This window comes from Scheffersomyces stipitis, chromosome 3 (genome assembly GCF_000209165.1).
Source record: "Scheffersomyces stipitis CBS 6054 chromosome 3, complete sequence".
Classification (NCBI taxonomy): Eukaryota; Fungi; Ascomycota; class Pichiomycetes; order Serinales; family Debaryomycetaceae; genus Scheffersomyces; species Scheffersomyces stipitis.
In genome coordinates this window covers 1,493,658-1,512,935 of record NC_009043.1, presented here as the reverse complement: position 1 = coordinate 1,512,935, position 19,278 = coordinate 1,493,658, and the positions used below count along the sequence as shown (strand labels likewise).

Below are 19,278 nucleotides of genomic sequence, written 5' to 3'. Positions count from 1 at the left end.
TAGTTAAAGTTGTATTTGTTTGCCGCAATCTTGTCTACTTGCGCTTGAAGTTTGGGGTATGCTTTACAACTCTGTTTCCACCTTGCTACTTATTCACGTCTGAGTTACTGTTGGTCCAAAAAAGTGGTCGGAATGTAAGTTTCCATGAATATTATAGTACTGAAGGGTATATAGCTGTAATTGGAGCTTTGATATAAGTGAGACAGAACTTACTTCACTCCACCGCCAGAGAAGAAAAGAGAAAAGTCCCATTAATAGGATAGTTTGAGTTTGGTGATTCGCTACAGTCAGATCACTGCCTGACTTCAGTCCACCCAAAGTGACGGTGAAGCACTGATTTTCCGAAATGGGTATTCTCGAAATTTCCCTCGTCTAACAATACACGAAGTCGGTGACGAGGTAGCGTCAATTTTCTAAAATATCTATGTATCTATAAATATGTTGGAAAAATCCTTCTGAATGACTTTAACATAGTATTGAAGTTTATACGTTGGACATCAGTAGTAATTTTTGAAGCACCTTAAACGATTAAACCATGATTTCTGTTCCGCTCCTGTCAAAAGCAAAAACGCAAAACATTTCTTGCAATGGAAGCTGTTAATTAGTAATTGTATACTGGATTATGGTATCAGATACTGCAGCAACAGGTGATATTACAATTTGTTGACTGTTTGTGTCCTGTCGGCATTTTTGATTGCAAGATATGGTCAAATGGAGACTAGAGAATGAATGGACAATCTCTCGGCTTGGTTCAAAGATGATTGGATACTCTCAGGTGGAAATTATTAAATCTTTGATTACATATTCTTCTTAAATCGTTCGAGGGAGCCATTCTAACATCGGCTGGTGATGCAGTGAAAGTAAAATTATGAATGGGTGCAAAAAGGCTTTGGTCGACCACGAACGGTAGAAAATAACGCTAAATACTCCTGAATAAAAGTTCCGACTTAGTGGACTTGTACTTACCCCGAGTATATAACACACTGAACCATAGCTTTGAAGAGAGGTTACTAACCTTCTTATCTCCTGCTAGCGGAAATACCATTCCATGGGGGGTGACAGTATTGTACAGGTTTTTTTCACTTGCTTCAGTGTGGAAGGTTTGAAAAAGATAGCGACACAAAAGTCATCTTCTGATAAGTGATGAGCTTCGAATCAAGGAATGTGACAATTGAAGTGAAAGTACTTTACGAAAACTATTAAGCTGTCCTGAAACGAATCTCTAGACAAAGTAGGGGTGTGGTGTTTTTATGATTCTAGCCACTAGTAATTGTTTTAGACATCTCCATTCTCGGCTTTGCATCCTCGGCAGTTGCAAAAAGATATGAATATGACAATGGCAGTTTCACAGACAACCTGGTAAGCCGTTCTTTAACCAGAGACCGCCGGAAAACCGGACAACACACTACAACTTACAATTCACTATACAAATATACAATTCTCAACCTCCACGGCCTTTCCTTTCGGAGTATAAATCTCTCCAAATTCCCCAATATTCTAAAGAGATATTAATCTTCTCATAAGGTTTTCCATCACGCGGTCTAAAGCTTTTTTCGGTCTTCTGTTATCGCAACGGTTTATCCGCGAGTGCGAAAAAAAAACACACTTTGATCTCAGCCTTAGACTGAGATTTTAGATTTGAAAATCTCGCGGTTTCTCACTGTGGAAATCTCGATTTTTCAGCTGGTTTTTCTATTCTTTTTGTCAACTTTTTCTTCTCCAGCCTCGTGGATATAGCCAAAGAGTCTATTGCCGTATAGTACACTGTATGGGTTCAATCGTCTCCTGATCCTTCAATCACAATGGACTTTGAAACCAGGGAAGAAATAGACGGAGTTCGTCTCTCATTCAGCTGTATTCCCAAGCTGAGACTCCAGCACCAGCGCAATGTCGTGCCCTTGGGAGCCATGTATACTCCGCTCAACAACAAGTCCAACATCCAGGTGTTACCCAAAGAGGAAATGCTAGCCTGTCGCCAATGTCGGGCTATAGCCAACCCGTTTGTCACAGTCAACAATGAAATATGGACTTGTCCTTTCTGTGGCTTCACCAATAGACTAGTCTTGAACCAGATCGATCCGGACACCAACAACTACGTCCTTCCTCCGGCCTTACACGAGACAAGCTCCACTGTGGAATACCAGACAGGAAGGCTTAGTTCTTTGCCACCAATCTTCTTCTATGTCGTAGATACATGTTTTGTTGCGGATGATGTTGAGGAGTTCCAGTCACTCAAGGAGTCGTTGATCATTTCGCTCAGTCTTCTCCCCGAAAATGCATTGGTGGGTTTGATCACTTTCGGCAAACATGTACAGATCCACGACTTGCTTTCCAACGATAACCGAGCCTATACATTCAACGGCTCGAAGGAGTACACCTTGGACCAGCTTCTGAAGAGTCTAGGCTTGCTCGCGCCTGGACTTAATATCCATCACAGCAGACAGGCCCACGGCTCGGGCGTAGACGACATCCTTGGTACTATTGGCCGAAAGTTCTTACAACCAGTCAACATTGTAGAGTACCAGTTGACGAACATAATCGAGAACTTGGCTACTAATACATTCCCCCATTCCAAGTTCAAAGAAAGACCAGAGAGAGCTACCGGCGCTGCATTGAATACAGCTTCTCTTTTGCTCAATGCCTTGCTAGGAGATCATATCAAAACTACTGGGGGGCATCTTCTCTGTTTTATTGGCGGTGCCTGTACTTCTGGATATGGAAAGATTGTAGATAATCTCTTGAAAGAGCCAATGAGATCACACCATGATATCGAGAAGGCCCAGCAGTCAACTTTGCCCTCTGCACCTACCACATCGACCAAAACCAAGGTGGACACGTCTTTATTCAAGTCGGCTAGAACTTTCTACAAGAAAATCACCCTGAACTTGGTGTCCATGGGTTTGAGCTGTAACTTCTTTATTGGAAGTTATGACCAAGTTGGTCTCTACGAAATGGACGAGATCTGCTACAAGACTGGAGGTGTAGTAGTCATGAGTGACTCCTTCAGTACAGCTATATTCAAGCAGAGTTTTATTAAGTTCTTCAAGAAACAGGATGAAGACAACTCAGAGTATTTGGATATGGGTTTCAATGCCACCTTGGAAGTGAGAGCTACCTCCGACCTCAAGGTTGAAGGTCTCATTGGTAATGCCACAGCTTTACCAGTTAGAAAGGATAATCCTTTTGCAGAGAAAACTGTGTCCCAAACTGTCCTTGGGGAAGGGTCTACCAACTCCTGGAAGCTCTGTAATGTGAACCCTCAATCTACTTATGCATTGTACTTTGAGAAATTGGACTCAGGTTTCACCAGTTTTGCATTTGTCCAATTTCTCTTTCACTATCAACATGCATCGGGTGAAATGAGATTGAGAGTAACCACAGTTCCGCTTTCAATTATCCCGGATTCTGATATTGTGAATTTGGAACGTGGTTTTGATCAGGAAGCAGCCCTTGTCTTGCTCGCAAGAGATGCCATTAATAAGATGCAGCCAGACAATACCAATGCAAAGAATAAACCAATCATCACTCAGTTAGCTGTGGTCAAGAACTTGGACAAGAACTTGGTGGATTTCTGTACTAGGTTCTCTGTTTTTACACCGGGAATCTTGGAGTCGTTCAGACTTTCGTCCTCATACGCTTTGTTACCTCAGTTCTTGTATCATTTGAGGAGATCTCCATTCATAAATGTGTTCAACAACTCTCCGGATGAAACAAGTTTTGTCAGACATGTGTTTATGCATGAAGATGTCAATAACTCGTTGATCATGATCCAACCGACTCTTTTGTCATATGATATAGATACTTTTGGAGCTGTTGATGAAACTACGGGTTTAGTCATTACGGAGCCAGAGCCCGTATTGTTGGATTCGTTGTCGTTGGGGCATTCCAAGATCCTATTGTTGGATACCTTCTTCCATATCCTTATTCACCACGGTAAAAAGGTTGCTGAATGGAGAAAGGCTGGATATCATGAACAGCCGGAGTACGTTCATTTCAAGGAGTTCTTGGAGGCTCCAAAGAAGGAGGCTATGGAAATCTTGATGGATAGATTCCCGCTTCCACGTTTTATTGATTGCGACGAAGGTGGATCTCAAGCCAGATTCCTTATGGCCAAGTTAAATCCATCTACTAGTTATGCCACTAATCCTAACCATCTCTTTGGGTTTGGAGACAGATTTGATGTTTTCACAGACGATACCAGTTTGCAGCTGTTTATGGAACATATACAACGAATAGTTACAGCTCAGAAATAATCTTTTCGCTTATTGCATGTCATTATATTGTACATTATTACTATTAAAAAGTATGAAACACTCCTAGACTACTAATACATATAATTTATCTTTGAATTTATACTCCTCCTACGAGTGCGCTTCTTTCTTCTTAGCGAGCTTAATGGCATGTTTCAAGAAAGCGCTTTGGCCAGCAGTCTTGAGGTCGCCATTCGCGTCAACCTCTTCTTCCTCGTCGCTGTCTTCTTTGGTCTTGGAACTGTCTTTAAGTACAATCTTCACGTTCTCATTGACGGTCAAGTGTTCAGTTACCTTACCTATCAATTCACCGTAGTCGTCAAAAATCAAGTCTGTTCCAACCAACTTTTTCCAGCTGGTTTCGTAGATCTTTCCGTCGATCACATTGATGCTGTTGATAGCATCATTGCCGTTGTTGGTGTCCTGTACTCCAGGAGCAGTGCTGTTGTTCGACAATTTGATCAAGGGGTTGTCGTTATTCAACTCTGTAATCTGGAACTGTGCTGCCGGCTTGATAATATTGACTTTTGAAGTTGGGGTCTCCAAATTGTTGGAATCCTCAAAGTTCTGGGCCTTTCCGATCATGGGAATATCGACCGTCACGTAGAAGTCCTAAAATTGTGTTAGTAACATCCTCACTAAGATTATTTATTATGATTGGTATATACTCTAACAGAATCCAGGTGACTCTAGTTTGTCTAGAAGACTCTGGTAGACTCTGATTAGAATCTAGGTTTGTTACGTACCTCAAAATCGTCGTTGACACTTAGTTTGTCGTCTCTGATTGCTGCCTCTGCAATAGATGACGATTCCCTCTTCTTTTCTTGTAGTTCTTTCTTCCTCTTAGCTTCCTCTGCCCGTGCCTTGATGTCTTCGTCGGAGCCCGCTTCATACGTTGATCGAAAGTCCCAGTGCATCTCCTCTCCACCCGCTAAGAACTCGGTGTTTCCATTCATCTTCATGTCCCAGCCGTCGCTGGTACGTACGTACTTATCCAAAGAACAAGCTCCAGCACGAAACGTGTTGTTATCGTCATCAATGTAGTCCAAAACACCCGATAAACGCAAAAGAGAGGCTCCCAATGCAATCTTGGTAGCAGCATGGGTGATGATCATTATCGTCTCAATATCTGGATACTTTTCTTCGAATACTGGTAAGAAACGCTTCCAGAACTCATTGGCTCTGACAAAGATATCTTCATTGGACTCTCCAGTGGGATCTGGAATCACACCTACGGTCGTGTCACGGGGCCATTCGGACTCGTCAACCAAAACTTTAGGAAAGAATCGAGTCAACCGGTCGTAATCGGCCGGCTGTGGAATCACCTTACGTCCCTTTCTGTACCATTCACCTACTCCACGTTCTAGAACTACCTTCAACGAAAGCATTTCCGAAATTGGCTCCGCTGTCTCCACACACCGGTAGAAAGGTGACGATACCACAAACTGCGGTCTATCGGTACTCGGCAACGAAGTCAAGTAAGCAGCTAACTGTCTCGCCTGTTCGACTCCATGAGGTGCCAAAGGTGGATCACTATCTATTCCCGTGGGATTGGGTGGATGTGGAAGCGGGAGCCAATTGGCACGGTATCCGTGTCTGGCGATATATATCTGCTTAACAGCCATATGAGCAACTGGTATACGGATATATATGAGGCTTTCACAGAAAAATTACTGTGGAATCTATAGGGAGAAGTGAAGTAAATATAATAAAGACTGTTGATAATTCCAACTCTTTAGAAAATACTACTGTATGAAAATAAGGCACCTGATGCGCGGAGTACTGTGGAGCTTAAACATCCACACCGCAGCATCAATGAAGAATGTAAAGGCATCCTTGAGTTTCAGATCAAGAGATGAGATTGGCAAACTTGATATCGAATCAAGACTGACATTTGGAATTGTTGTTTCTGTACATTGCCGTCACAAGTCAAAGTTACCTTGAGAAGAAAAACATAATCTAGTCTTGAATTATGAGAACGGCACACGAAACGAGATCTTGCTGCGGATAAAGGCACGTTTGATTGAGAACCAACACCTGTACTGGCAGACTGATCTCTAGGCGTGGACATGGAGAGTGCAAATAGTCACAGAGATTGCTAATTAAATTAAGCTTACCAGAGGTAGTTAGTAATCTTCCTTACTCATATACTTGTCTGAATCTCTCCATGAAGTTTGATGATAATAAGTAAACAAATGAAGCTAATGAAGTCGACATAGTGTATTCAAAGAGCTTGGGCCAAAGATGTATGGTAGTAGAAATCAATACTGACAACTATGAACTTCTTGCATCGAAAATATTTATAGCAATACGAGCTTTTGATGGTGACAACGCTTTCATTAAGAGCGGTAACAACCAGTGAAGTGACAAGTTTTTACCCACAGAAAGTTGTCCTTTAGGGATTTCCAGTAGTAGATCGATATGACTCTTGATGAATTGAGAACTACAACTCCCTTCACAGGGTAAACTCAGTTGCAACCACAGAGTAACCGAAAAGCTTATTTCACTCAGGTTTCGTAATCGAAAGTAGTGGATAAGTGTCTTCCAATGAAGCTAGGAAAATTCCAGGCATCTCAGCTCTATGATCCATCCGTTCGCAACAATCACTTCCTATACAATCAGACCTAAGCAAATCGCAAGTGCAGATAATTCTATAAAGATTCTGACATCTATACTGTTTCTAAAATAGTATATCTAAGAGTCTAGAACTGTATGCATGATGCATATTGCTGCAAGAGGATGCATCTTTTTTTTGCACCCAATTGGGCTCGATTTGTGGTTGCAAATACCGCCCAACTGTAATCAAATATAGCAAGTTTCACACGAGCAATATGCCTGGCTTATATTCATTCTTATCCAGCAATAATCAATTTGCCGTTTACTCCGTAAGCATTTCGTCGGGTGGTCACGGTGAGCTTGAGTTTCATTATTGTGAACCCATTTCTGAACTACTCTTTTTTCTAGACCAGCATAACCCCTGATTATTAAACAACTTCAGAAGATGACAGTTTATCTTGCAAAGGCTAACTGGAAATGGAAAGTTTCATTTACGAAAGCTTTCCAAAGACATTCTAATGAACCCCAGACTCTATTGCCTTCCGAAAAATATCAATCATCGACTTTGGAAAACGGTCAAAAAGATCAAATCCGTCAACCCAAATTGAGGCTATCGAAGAAGGAAAAGAATTTGAGAAGGTTAGAAAGAAAAAGAAAACCTGCTCCCAAAACCTCCAACATCGTCCAAAAGCTTGTTTCTGGGATCAAATGCATATTCCACAAGTTCTCTTTCAAGAGGCAATCTTTGATTGACTCAACTGAAAAAGAGAAATCCACTGAATTTCCTGATCAACTAAATACAAGTTCATCAAATACTTCTCCTGCTAGTATAACTTCTGCTTGTGTTACTTCGAGTACAGTAACCGAAGCAGATTTTACTGAAAATCTAAATATTTTCCCTGTTGTTAATTGCGTACACACTGTGAATTCCGATCATTCTGATATATCTGTAGATTCTGATAGAACCGAATGCTCATATAAAACTGAAACTTCTGATAGATCAGAACAGGGATCACGAAAAGCAACAATCAGACGAATCGACATTGGGATTGCCGTTAATGATAGTGATGTTTTCGAAGGTATTTGGGAAGCTATTGTTGAAGCAGAAGCAAATAAACAGCCTCTTTCGACTGTACCAGGCATTAAGCAAGTAATCAACTATGGACAATATACTTTTGTTTCATTTCTGAATAATGAAACTATTACCTACGAAAGATTGCCTGGATCGGCTGCTGAATCTGAACTTGCTCGCAGACAAATTGAATCTGACAGGTCTGACTATATGAGTTCAGAAACAAATTCTGGAGTGAAGCTTCACTTTTGGACTCCTGTTGCCATTCCCTCGGTATCCACAACTGCTTCAATCGATTTCACTGAAAGTACCACATTTGACGACAATAATTTCAATTTGGATGAGGTCAGCACCAGACCTACTTCCGTGTCAGACACATATATGGATCCAAAACCAGATTGTAGTGATGACCCCTTCAGAGACTTTACATGTAACATCATCCTGTTGTTTAAACAAAATGCTAAACTGAATCAAATCAGGGAAGTTCACTTCAATAAAGAAATCAAAAAGCAATATATTCGGCATTCAAAAATTGATAAAGCTACTGGAATAGAATTTCGATTTACCAAGATCGGAACCTATGAAGTACGCTTTCCTTGTGGTGTCAGGAGGCGTCATTCAATTCTAAAAGATTTGCGACCAGGCAAATCATGTTTCAGCAAAATCAAGAGGGCCTATCCAGAAGGAAAATACGAGGTGAGTTTAGAGAATCAATTGGGTAGTGTATTGGCACGCATAAGAGCTATGAGAGTCGAAGCTTTAGAAAATGAAAGTGAAGAAGTTAAAGAGTTGAGATATCGGCAGTCGTTAAGAAGGGAGGAAGAAACACATAAAAAGTTGAAGGAGAGATACAGCGAAGTACAAAGGAAGTTCTGTAATGTTGATTCTCGGTCTGATGAATCCACCAATAAAACTGAACTTGAACTCGAGATTAAACTTAAACTTGACAAACCCGAACAGCATGAACAGCGTGATGAGGTACAACCTGTAAGAATTGAGCAGCCTAGTAATTCTGTTGAAGATGAAAAATTTCAAGAATCTGAACCTTGTGAAGAATCTCTGTCCAATACGGACAGGAAGTATCGGTTTACCGATCTGAATGATTATATAGACCATTTTGAGACTAACGAGGAATCTGAGAACTCAAGCTACTCTAGACAAGAAAACAAACCTATACAATTTGCATTTGACAAAGAAAAGGATATAGTTCCATTGGATCAGCTCTGCCATTTTACTGGTAATGCTTCTTCCCCAGATTCGCCAAATTCTAGTAGGTGGAAAGATGCCGTCAAGCAGTTTAAACCTAGGGTCAAAGCTCATTTAAATGATTTGGAACATGACCTGAGAGATTCAATTCATATAAGAAATGGATCTCAAAGGAGGAATCGTGTCCGCTTTGTACAACTTTATACTGGAGAATCGGAGAAAAGGGTACTCAATGACTTGGTTGAACAACCAGTGATTCGGGATGAGTCTACTGGAGTAGAGATTGGATTCTCATGGAGAGGTACATTTGAAGAGCGTGCTCCATATGGTTACAAACGTCATGATCCAGTTCCATTAAATATGAAACCTCTTAAGTCGTGTCTCAGTAAGTATCCGAAGAAGAAAGGAATTGACATTGATTATTATGAAGAATATCTCAAGAAAAAGCTAACTGAACTTGATGATGAAGAGGAGTGCCAGAAGAAGGAGAAGACTGATAATGAAGAAAGTCTGAAGAAGAAAAATACTGAGGTAGATGAATATAAGGAATGGATGGAGATTAAAGAAGATAGAGATCGAAAGGTAATTCAAGAAAGGTTGCACAGGTATGAGGGTTACTATCGTCGGGAGGCCGAATCTAGAGTCCGTCTGATATTTGCCATACAAGATCATGAACAGTTAAGAAAAAAGATACACAGAAAAGCAATGGAGGAGTATGAGAAGAGAAAAGAAGAAGAGGTGATCCGACAGGATATTCGCCGGGAAATTGATGAATGGAGAATAGAACAGGAGTTAAAGCGCAAACAAGTAGAAAAATGGCAAGCTATTGAGAAGAAATGGTTAGAAATTCAACGGAGACACCATATTGAAGAAGAGTTGAGTCCAAAAAACCCAGTATTCTTGTGGAATTTAAAGAAAGAGGCCCGTCTTAGAATTAGAAAGAAACAGGTCGAAGAAAATTCTCAGAATGAAGAAGCTAGCCTTACATGAAGTAGACGCAAACATCGACAATAGAACCAACTCGAGATATAATTCACTAATTTCAAGGCAACTATGATACACTTATGCCTATAAAAGCTACATAATTTCAAAAATTTTAGAATCAACAACAAAGAACAAGAATATACATTATTATACAGACAAATTGACGTATTAGACCTTCTGTTGTGTTGTACGTGATAAGTAGAAGTATACGGTAAGTGAGAGTATTGGGTGCAAAAAATGTAGCGCTACCACCAACTACATTGATATAGACAAGATCGATTTGCACTGGTTACGAAAGATCCTCGACCAGATCTATGTGATCCAATTTAGTATAGTGTATTATGGAATATATGTGCAGAGGTAAATGGATAACAAACACTACACTAGAGAATAAAGTCGATCTAATTCTACTTTTCTCGTAATTATATGTTTATATGTTATGGATGGTTTTGCCAGTTCGAGATGTCTAGATCAACATTTCCAATGGGTTTTCGATGATCTTCTTCAATGCTTTGATCCATTCACCACCGACAGCACCGTCAACAACTCTGTGGTCGAAAGTACCGGTGATGGTGATCACATCTTCAAAGACGAATCCTTGTTCGTTGACGTTGGATGGAACAGCCTTCTTGTCGGTTGTACCAATAGCAACGATAGCAGACTGTGGGGGGTTGATGATAGAAGTGAAGGCAGTGACAGCGTTGTTCATACCCAAGTTGGAGATACAGATGGTACCACCTTGGAATTCCTGTGGAGACAACTTGCCTTCTTTAGCTCTCTTACCCAAGTCCTTGACTTCCTTAGAGATGGTAGACAAGCCCTTGATGTGAGCATCCTTGACGATTGGAGTGATCAAACCCGTTGGAGTGGCCACAGCAACAGAGACATCGACATTGTTGTACTGTCTGATGACTCCTTGGTCGCCCAACCAGGCGGAGTTGACTTCTGGTACTCTCACGGAAGCAAGAGCGATAGCCTTGATCAACAAGTCATTGACAGACAATCTGTATCTGTCCTCAGCAGAAGCATTCAAAGAAGCACGCAACTTCAACAACTTGGTGACGGAAATCTGCGACTGAATGATGTACGAAGGCGATTGTTGAGTTGATTGCAATAATCTGGAAGCAATGACGTTTCTCATGGTGGTGATAGGAATGTCCTCGTACGAAGCACCTGGAGCTGGAGCGGCAGCAGCTGGAGCAGCAGCTGGGGCTGGCACCTTGTAGTTTTCCACATCCTTAGCGACGATTCTGCCGTTTGGACCAGATCCCTTGATGTTTTTCAATGAGATACCCTTGTCCAAGGCAATGGTCTTGGCTAAAGGAGAAGCAATGATTCTGTCAGTAGGAGCCCTTGCAGAAGTAGGAGCAGCAGCAGCTGGAGTAGAAACAGCAGCTGGAGCTTCTTCCTTTGCAGCTGGAGCTTCCTCTGGTGTTTCAACTGGGGCAGCGGCTTCACCTTCGCCGGCATCAGCAGCGGTGAAAGATTCAAAGGCAGCGACATCGGCGGATTCTTCAACGTAGACGGCAATAGGCTTTCCTACGGGAACGTCCTTAGCTCCAGCGTCGACCAAGATCTTTGCCAAAAAACCCTCTTCTTGGAACTCAAAGTCCATGGAGGCCTTATCGGTTTCGATTTCGGCAATAGGTTCACCAGGGGTCAACTCATCACCAACAGACTTGGCCCACGAGCCAATGTTTCCCTGCGTCATGGTAGGAGACAAGGCAGGCATGTTGATGACGGTGTGAGGAGGGAATTTGCCCGAGGAGTAGAGTCTGGCCCATTGGAGCGAGACGGTGGCGGTTTGTTTGTAGGAAGCAACACGAGCAACCGAGAGAGCAGCTCTGGAGACAGACAATAAGGCAGACATACTGAGAGTTATGGTAGAAGAGTTATGATACAGTGCTAGACAGTTGACGTGTAGTACAAAACGATGGCTGTAGTGTCAATGGAGATCCACGCGGTACTGTGAACGGGCTGGAAGAGACTCGGTAACTGAACAACGTCTGCTGAATTCACGAGAAGAAGAAACAACTGTTGAAGAAAAAGACCTAGTCAAACGAACCACTTGGTAGATTAGCCTCTATCCAGAGTAGTTTTTTTCGCTGAAATCAATGCGCGCAGGTAGTGGCCTGCACATCGCATGGATGTTTTCCGAGTGCGACAGAGACAGCGGTGCGGACGTTAAGTGCCGAACTCGGGTGGAAAAAATCGGCTGCATCTCCGGGCCATGGCTGCAACTTCTACTCATTAGTCAGTATTTGGGAAATATAAGTTCAACATTTGCGGAAACACATTGATCTGGAGAAGATCCACAGAATGCATCAGTCCAGTTCGTGGATGTTTGCGAGTGTTGTGTGGAAAGTGATTCACTCTATGTACTGTTTATGTGGCAGCCTAAACGCTTTGTGTATGTGGTAGTCTTGTCTGTGTCTACGTATATCTGCTATTGTGTATTCTATTGTGTAATAATGCTATACTATCTCTTAATATGCTCTCCCTAATATGCTCTCTCTAATATGCCACTTTGTTCTGGTTCTTTCAAAGTTTCACTCCGCTACTATAATACAACTTATCGATGCTCCCTCTCACAGGCTCGTCCTTATGGCTGAAATACTCGCTGACATTGCCATATCCATTGTCCTGCTTTACACATTCATCTTCGTAAATCACCTCTACCCCGTCGTGTTTCACCAACGAGTCCTTGGCTGTCTGCCATGAGAATCGAATAAACCCGTAGCACCAGCCAAAAACCTTGTCGACATTACCATTGAGCCACTTGCTGGTATTGGGGTCACTGGGATAGCCTGAACCCAATTTGTGGCCCTTCAACACATCCAAATTGTGGTTATACCACCTGATATTGGCGTCTCTTGTCACCTTGGCCATCACGGAAGCAGTACTTACTATGGGATATATACTGTCTGCCTTTTTCGCAACCGTAACTTCCGTTTCTGGAAATATCTTCTGCAATTTGGCCTGGTACGTCACAGGGGGACCTACTGTGTCTACGTAGATTTTCTTCACATTAACTCCTTTGGCAATAACTTCCTTGATAAGCTGAATGGTAGTGTCGTGGGCTTGTTCGTTTAAGTTGTAGTTGCCTATTCCCAAAACTGAACGTAACATCCCTGAAGAAATGTCTCTAGCTGTCATCGTAGTAGTAGCCCAGCCAACATTTCTGTTAAGCTCATTCGCTTCATCCTCTATGCTGTAGAATAGTTCATCTCTTTTCTCTTCCTTTAAAGTCTTGGAATCGGCAAACCCATATTCCTTCTGCAATCTTGTCAGATACTTCTCCAATGCAAATGCAATGCCATACACCATTGGACCCAAAACTGGACCTCTGCCAGCTTCATCTACTCCCAAGACAACTGGTTCGTCTGGATTCTCGAGAACTTCTACGGGGATTGCCGAATGATATGTTGATGACTTGAATTCAAAATGGTTCTCTATGCTTGTTACTGACAAAGGATATGGTCTTGAATCACCAGCTTCTTCTGCTGAAGCCGTGCCAGTTTCCAATTTCCTCCTTTTTCTTGCACTTTCCAGCTCAGGAGCTTCCACGGACAGTGGTCGACTCATTCTAGCTTGTATTGTCTCTATACGTATATGTTGGTGATTTGAAAGCCCATATTTTTCGCAAATATTTATGTACGACGCGTTTTGTCTTAGATCTAGCGCTTGTCGCAGATTTACGAGTTGCGACAATGTTTTGACATATGCTTGACAAATCTTTAAACTCCTACTTTGCCTAGCCATCTTCACACATTGTGATTATATGGTATTATTTACAGACATTATTACTTATGAAAATCTCCATTGCCACAGTTGTCATTTTTTTGGTATCTAATTCTAAAATTTTGCTTTTCACTTGCTTAATCAAATTGGTACACTTGAATTGTCTGTCTATTATGTAATATATATGATACAGATATCTCTATCTAATTATTCCCTTTCTATATACAAGTGATAACCTATTCCCTAGTCTCATACTTTCTCAAGTTGTCACGCACAGTCTCATATACCACAAACGTCACACAAGTTGCAGGGACTACACGAAGAATATTGGCACTAAGACCCTTGTAGAACCCTCTGGGCCCATCTTCTTTCCATAAATGCCTCGCCACAGACCGAATTGTTCTCTCCTGTTTGCTATCTCCTTGGTAATTCTGCAATATCGACCGTACCACCTGTGTAGGATACATTATAAGCATGCTGAAGATCTTGGAGAATGCAGATCCATATATGTATTGGGCTGTGGTCAATTGTTCAGTATCATACCTTTTCAGGATAAAATTCTTGTAGTTATCGTAGAAGGTAAACTGAAGGCTTCCCTGGAACACCAGAAACAAACTCGGTATAGATCCTCTCCAGAAACTTAATACCCCTTCCTTTCTCAATATCGATACTACACCATCGGCGATTGATTTGTAAGCTTTACTGTCGTTCTTGGAACTACCCAAAATTCTTGTTTTAAGCACCCAGAGCGGGTTGGTGAGTAAAGATGTAGACATGCCAGCTAGTGTTGACGATGAGAAGTAGTTGACAGATGGGTTACTGGTGAATTGCAAGGACTTAAATTCAGAATACAATGTAAAGTATAACCCCCATGCTGAGATATTTCCGACTAGGTTAGGGGTGATTCCACGGTAGTAATGCCTTAATAGATGTGTCAATCTGAACTTTTTCAATTGAGACGACCCCAGAAGCTTTTGAGTCTTTTTGAAGTCTTGTAAGGCATCTTCATTTATCTTCTTGAATATATTGAGAATCGGTTCAAACGCTCTGTGGCTTGTGCCCCTTGGATGTGAATGCGATAGCTGTAATCTGATCTTGATAAGATCCAACGGATGTGTCACTAACGTTGTGATACACCCGGCTGTGAGTCCTCCTGTCGCTTCTATCTGCCTTCGGCTAAGCTGTAGAGATTCCTTTGGTACCACTCCATCGTGATCTATGAATGTATTCATACAGAACTGATTTAACCTTCCTCTTTCTTTCTATAAACGAATCGGCTTCTTTCGGTCTGGATATTTGAGAAGCTAAAAGGGATTTCAGTAATGGTAACAATATTTTTGTTTTAGAAGAGAACAATAATATTAAGTTAACATAATGAGCATCGAAAAAATCATACTAGAATACTTTTCCAAAATGGCGTCGGTGCTCGGAATTCAGATTGTCAAAATTACATTTTACTTTCTACTAGAAGGGAATCTTCTTGTTGGCCCTTAGTGACATCACTATTCCTAAGTTTTCTGTATTTTATTGAAAGCTTGTAATTAACTATGTACATCATTAACAAAATGAAGATCGCTCTGGAGAATAAAATGTCATATACCTTGGATATCATTGATGGTATCGCTGAATTCATCAGCATCACATTGGTTTGCGCCGTCAGACTGACAAGAATGGCATCTCTAATTCCATGAATACAATATTGTATATCTCTGAACAAATAAAAGCAAGAAACCGCTCATCTAACATTATCATTACCCAATAGGAGCATTCTGGTAGACCATATATAACTATTATACATCATCCAATGGCCCCTAGTATCTACTCATCTAGGCAGATGGGAATGGGCTCAACAAGTTGAACAAGGATGGCTTGCTTGGAGTGCTGGACCAACCCAAGTACAACACAAATGGAATGAAACCGTAATGGGCAATGGTTTTGGAGTATTCCAAGATCTTGGCGATTCTTTCCTTGGATTCGTCAGACAAGGTTATTTGGTATTTGTTGGCTGGAGTGTCGGACATTTCGGATATGGTGCTTTTTGCAGATTTACAGGAGAAGTCTGCTATTCAGTTGAGAATTCTTTTGAGTCAAGCTCTCTCATAGTGGTGGAAAATTTTTGGTTACAGTATTGGTTCTTTTACACGACCTTTAAACTAAGTATTTAATTTGCAACTAGATATGGGATACTAGGGAGGCTATATGAATAAACTAAGTAGGGGTGTAGAATACTATAAGGCATAATTAGAAACGTTGGTCCAGGCCAATTTTGGGTTCTGCAACAATTTCTTTTTCTCCCTTTCCTCATGGTTAAAAAAATTCACTTTCTTGACTATTATACTATATGGTTTTGTTAAATTCACTATTGTCATATTTATATATATTTTAGATCTAATCCTGTGCCAACTCCTTGCTCAATTTTTGTATAATCTCTGTAGTATTCAACTTTGGGTCAAGAGAATGGTAATTCTGACCAGCCAAGTAGAATCCAATATCATGGTCCTTAACCAAGCCCTTCAATACCTTGTATGCATTATAAGCATGGCCGTATGGGGGTAATTCGCTACGTTCGAATTTGTCATTCTTGATCAAACTGTCAATAAACTTGGTCTTGATAGTTCTGGCTGGTTTTCCTGAAACCAAATCAATCATTGTAGTTGTCAAATTGTTTTCGCCCTCTACATGCTTCTTGACGAAGCCATTTGAAGAAGTCTCTGGAGCAGCAAGAAAAATGGACCCCATTTGTACAGCTGGTGCACCAAGAGAAAGATAGTACTTGATCGTTGAAGCATCCATGATTCCCCCAGCTGGGATCAAGAACACATCCTTATTCTGACTGGCGACATATTTCTGAACCTGAGAAAATAAAGCAAATGTAGATAAATTTTCATCCAACTCTTTTCCAACCAAGAAGTTACCTCTATGCCCACCAGCTTCGTATCCCTGACAAACCAATCCATCCACACCCAAGTCCAAAAGAGCTTTGGTCTCCTCAATGGATGTGGTGGTAACTACAACCATGATACCTTCCTTCTGCAATCTTTCTATGGTCGACTTGGTAGGATGTCCAAAGTGGAACGATATCACTTTTGGTTTTACCTCTGCTAAATAGTCCAACAACTTGGTCAATTCTTCAGGATAGTCCCTTTCGATCTCCTTAAAAGAAACATTGCCATTGTCGAACGGAATTTTGCTAAGCAAACTGTCTTCTAATGTCTTTAACGAATTTTTATAGAGAGTCCACCAATTCTTTACCTGCGAAGGTGGAGTTTCTGTGGAGTACACATCATGACAAAAGAAGTTGAAGTTCACAGTGTTAGCTCTATTGGAAGATACAAGACGTGAAAACTCGTCTACCGTACTTGCAAGTTTCTTCAAGCCTTCTGGATTACGCAAATCAAACATAGCCAATGGTAATGCTCCAAGTCCTCCATTATTAGTGACATCAGCTGCAAGTCTTGCCGTGGAAATACCAGCCATTGGAGCCTGCCAAATTGGTTCTTTGGTGCCTAACAACTGGCATAATCTAATGCTATTCTTAGGAGGCATTTTACTATCTACGAGTATCGTGATGATTCAATACTAAATTATCCATAAAAAAGCGGATATTCATGAGTATTTATGATAGCCGTCCCGCAACTGAAAAACTTCGGCTACACGGAATCTAGCTTAGTCAGATCAATACTTAGAACAAACAATTGCAAATTTAAAAGAACGTGGTTTCTGCATGATATGACTATCTACAGAAGTCTGGTCAACTGAGACTATAAGAATGTTTTGAATGGCTAGCTTAGTAAGCTGAATGTTCTTTCTTGTAAGTCAAGCATACCCCAGATTGCCAAGATGGTCGAACACTAGCTCAAATGCTCTGTGCACTCTCGCCTCAACAATTCCACAGTATCTCTTGTAGCAACACCAGGAAAAACTGCAACGACTGTAGCCCTTGTCCTTCAGCTCTCAGCTAAGTTCCTTGGTAGGGTACTTCTATGGACTAGTCTATGTCAGAAACTGACACTGGCAAAAAGGATCCAATGGTAGAGAAAAAGTAACGTGTTCGGTGGGTCCGAATAACCACAGGTATATCTGTTGGATGGCCCCAATAGAACCCAACGCGTTATTGTACTAATGCTTTTCTAGTTTTTCCTTGGGTATGTCTATGTCCTTGATTATCGGGATTTGAGAGAGTTGAATACCAACCAGGTTAATTGACTTGCTGTTGGGTATGCCCAGTTGTAACAATGATGTACCATATTGTTTTGTTAGGATCCAGTGTTGGTTCCAGTGATGATCCCATTTTTAGATGGGGGTATAGTCCGGGTGGTTATAGAATTTGGACAATAGATAGCTCAATAATATGGAAATGATAAAGGTTTAAAGTATAGTTGGTGACAGGTACCGGTCAAATGAACACCATTAAGATGGAAGACATGGCGTAGCATTTGAATAGTGATTAATTGATATTAAATGAAACTGAATAAGATAGAGGTCATTTGATCGTTCACTGGGATATTATTGGACTATTCGTCAGTACGAAGAAAATCATTTTTGAAATAAACCATTGGTATCAATTTTACTTCCTGAAAACCTTGATCTGATAATAGGAATCAAGATTCACATGAACATGAATAGCTTACTTACTGCAATATAACTTATCAACTACAGAAACTCTCTGAGATTCGAAATCTTTATTCTCCATCTTCAACCCGTCGACTGATGAGAAGTGGTATATCATCAACATAAAGCTACTCGAGCACATTATGTAAGATTAAGTTGGTGAGGAGCGTATTGGGTGTTTGTAGGATGTCTTCAGTTGCTGCGAAAAGTATGTAGGTTTTTGTGTAGGAAGTTGCAACCAAATACTTATCTCGCTATTTGCAAATGTTCACTACAAGTGCCCCATAAGTCGTAAATAGCAAGTTGTGTGTATAGGTTTATCTGATTGGGTTTGCTTCATACTTGGAGCATTTAGAGAAAGGGACGTTTACGAGAAAAATTTCTACAATAGTGTACTACGACTAAGGCCATCGGCACTCAGGCTTTCTATGCTTTTGCTTAGAACTGGTCCCTTCCAAATAGTACTTCACAAGTACAGGATAGTAATATTTTTCATGGAAAGCGGGACAAACCTCTTGTAGGACAGTTCCGTTTACATAGTCGTGAGAAAGCAACTTTCCAGCAAACGATTCCGCCAACTTAAGCCGCTTCTATTCAGTTGTGGCATTCTGTTTCTAATACATCTTTTTCAGTTTCGTGTGTATTATGAACACGTATAACAGGGTATAACCGCATGAAACTGTCTAGCGCAAGATTTTTTCTTTGCTTCTTTGCTTCTTCTAGAATGCTTCTGTATAGAGCAAAGTTAGGCTACTTTCTTAAGTTGACCCACGAATGCCTTTATTCTTCATTATGGTCTGTTTTCTTGTGACCTGAAATTCTGTTGTACATTTTTCACAGCCAAAACGCAAATTTCAT

The 19,278-nt window shown here is 41.0% G+C and overlaps 8 protein-coding genes across 8 annotated transcripts; 2 read left to right on the top strand and 6 right to left on the bottom strand. All coding sequences in view use genetic code 12, as the record gives it.

The window, feature by feature from the left end:
- Nucleotides 1-1,732: 1,732 nt before the first annotated feature.
- On the top strand, nucleotides 1,733-4,286 carry PICST_76723 (predicted protein). The gene has a single exon (XM_001383870.1). It carries the CDS (start codon nucleotides 1,803-1,805, stop codon nucleotides 4,251-4,253), a length of 2,451 nt encoding a protein of 816 aa, XP_001383907.2. The 5' UTR covers nucleotides 1,733-1,802; the 3' UTR covers nucleotides 4,254-4,286.
- A 75-nt stretch (nucleotides 4,287-4,361) lies between these two features.
- TFC7 (putative transcription initiation factor) lies at nucleotides 4,362-5,875 on the bottom strand (the record flags this gene model as incomplete). The annotated part of the gene is made up of 3 exons (XM_001383542.1): nucleotides 4,362-4,862; nucleotide 4,919; nucleotides 5,058-5,875. The coding sequence occupies 3 exons, from the start codon at nucleotides 5,873-5,875 to the stop codon at nucleotides 4,362-4,364; spliced, it is 1,320 nt and encodes a 439-aa protein (XP_001383579.1).
- Nucleotides 5,876-7,081: 1,206 nt separating this feature from the next.
- PICST_31009 (predicted protein) lies at nucleotides 7,082-10,074 on the top strand (the record flags this gene model as incomplete). Its single annotated transcript, XM_001383869.1, has 2 exons — nucleotides 7,082-7,135; nucleotides 7,249-10,074. 2 exons carry the CDS (start codon nucleotides 7,082-7,084, stop codon nucleotides 10,072-10,074), a joined length of 2,880 nt encoding a protein of 959 aa, XP_001383906.2.
- Nucleotides 10,075-10,389: 315 nt separating this feature from the next.
- Nucleotides 10,390-12,073, bottom strand: LAT1 (dihydrolipoamide acetyltransferase component). The gene has a single exon (XM_001383541.1). The coding sequence runs from the start codon at nucleotides 11,936-11,938 to the stop codon at nucleotides 10,535-10,537; it is 1,404 nt and encodes a 467-aa protein (XP_001383578.1). The 5' UTR covers nucleotides 11,939-12,073; the 3' UTR covers nucleotides 10,390-10,534.
- Nucleotides 12,074-12,609: 536 nt separating this feature from the next.
- Nucleotides 12,610-13,653, bottom strand: PICST_31007 (predicted protein; the record flags this gene model as incomplete). Its single annotated transcript, XM_001383540.1, has 1 exon — nucleotides 12,610-13,653. The coding sequence occupies one exon, from the start codon at nucleotides 13,651-13,653 to the stop codon at nucleotides 12,610-12,612; it is 1,044 nt and encodes a 347-aa protein (XP_001383577.2).
- Nucleotides 13,654-14,045: 392 nt separating this feature from the next.
- Nucleotides 14,046-15,041, bottom strand: FLX1 (Mitochondrial FAD carrier protein; the record flags this gene model as incomplete). Its single annotated transcript, XM_001383539.1, has 2 exons — nucleotides 14,046-14,748; nucleotides 14,773-15,041. The coding sequence occupies 2 exons, from the start codon at nucleotides 15,039-15,041 to the stop codon at nucleotides 14,046-14,048; spliced, it is 972 nt and encodes a 323-aa protein (XP_001383576.2).
- Nucleotides 15,042-15,635: 594 nt separating this feature from the next.
- Nucleotides 15,636-15,830, bottom strand: PICST_43342 (predicted protein; the record flags this gene model as incomplete). Its single annotated transcript, XM_001383538.1, has 1 exon — nucleotides 15,636-15,830. The coding sequence occupies one exon, from the start codon at nucleotides 15,828-15,830 to the stop codon at nucleotides 15,636-15,638; it is 195 nt and encodes a 64-aa protein (XP_001383575.1).
- A 367-nt stretch (nucleotides 15,831-16,197) lies between these two features.
- Nucleotides 16,198-17,355, bottom strand: NPO2 (2-nitropropane dioxygenases; the record flags this gene model as incomplete). The annotated part of the gene is made up of 1 exon (XM_001383537.1): nucleotides 16,198-17,355. The coding sequence occupies one exon, from the start codon at nucleotides 17,353-17,355 to the stop codon at nucleotides 16,198-16,200; it is 1,158 nt and encodes a 385-aa protein (XP_001383574.1).
- Nucleotides 17,356-19,278: the final 1,923 nt, after the last annotated feature.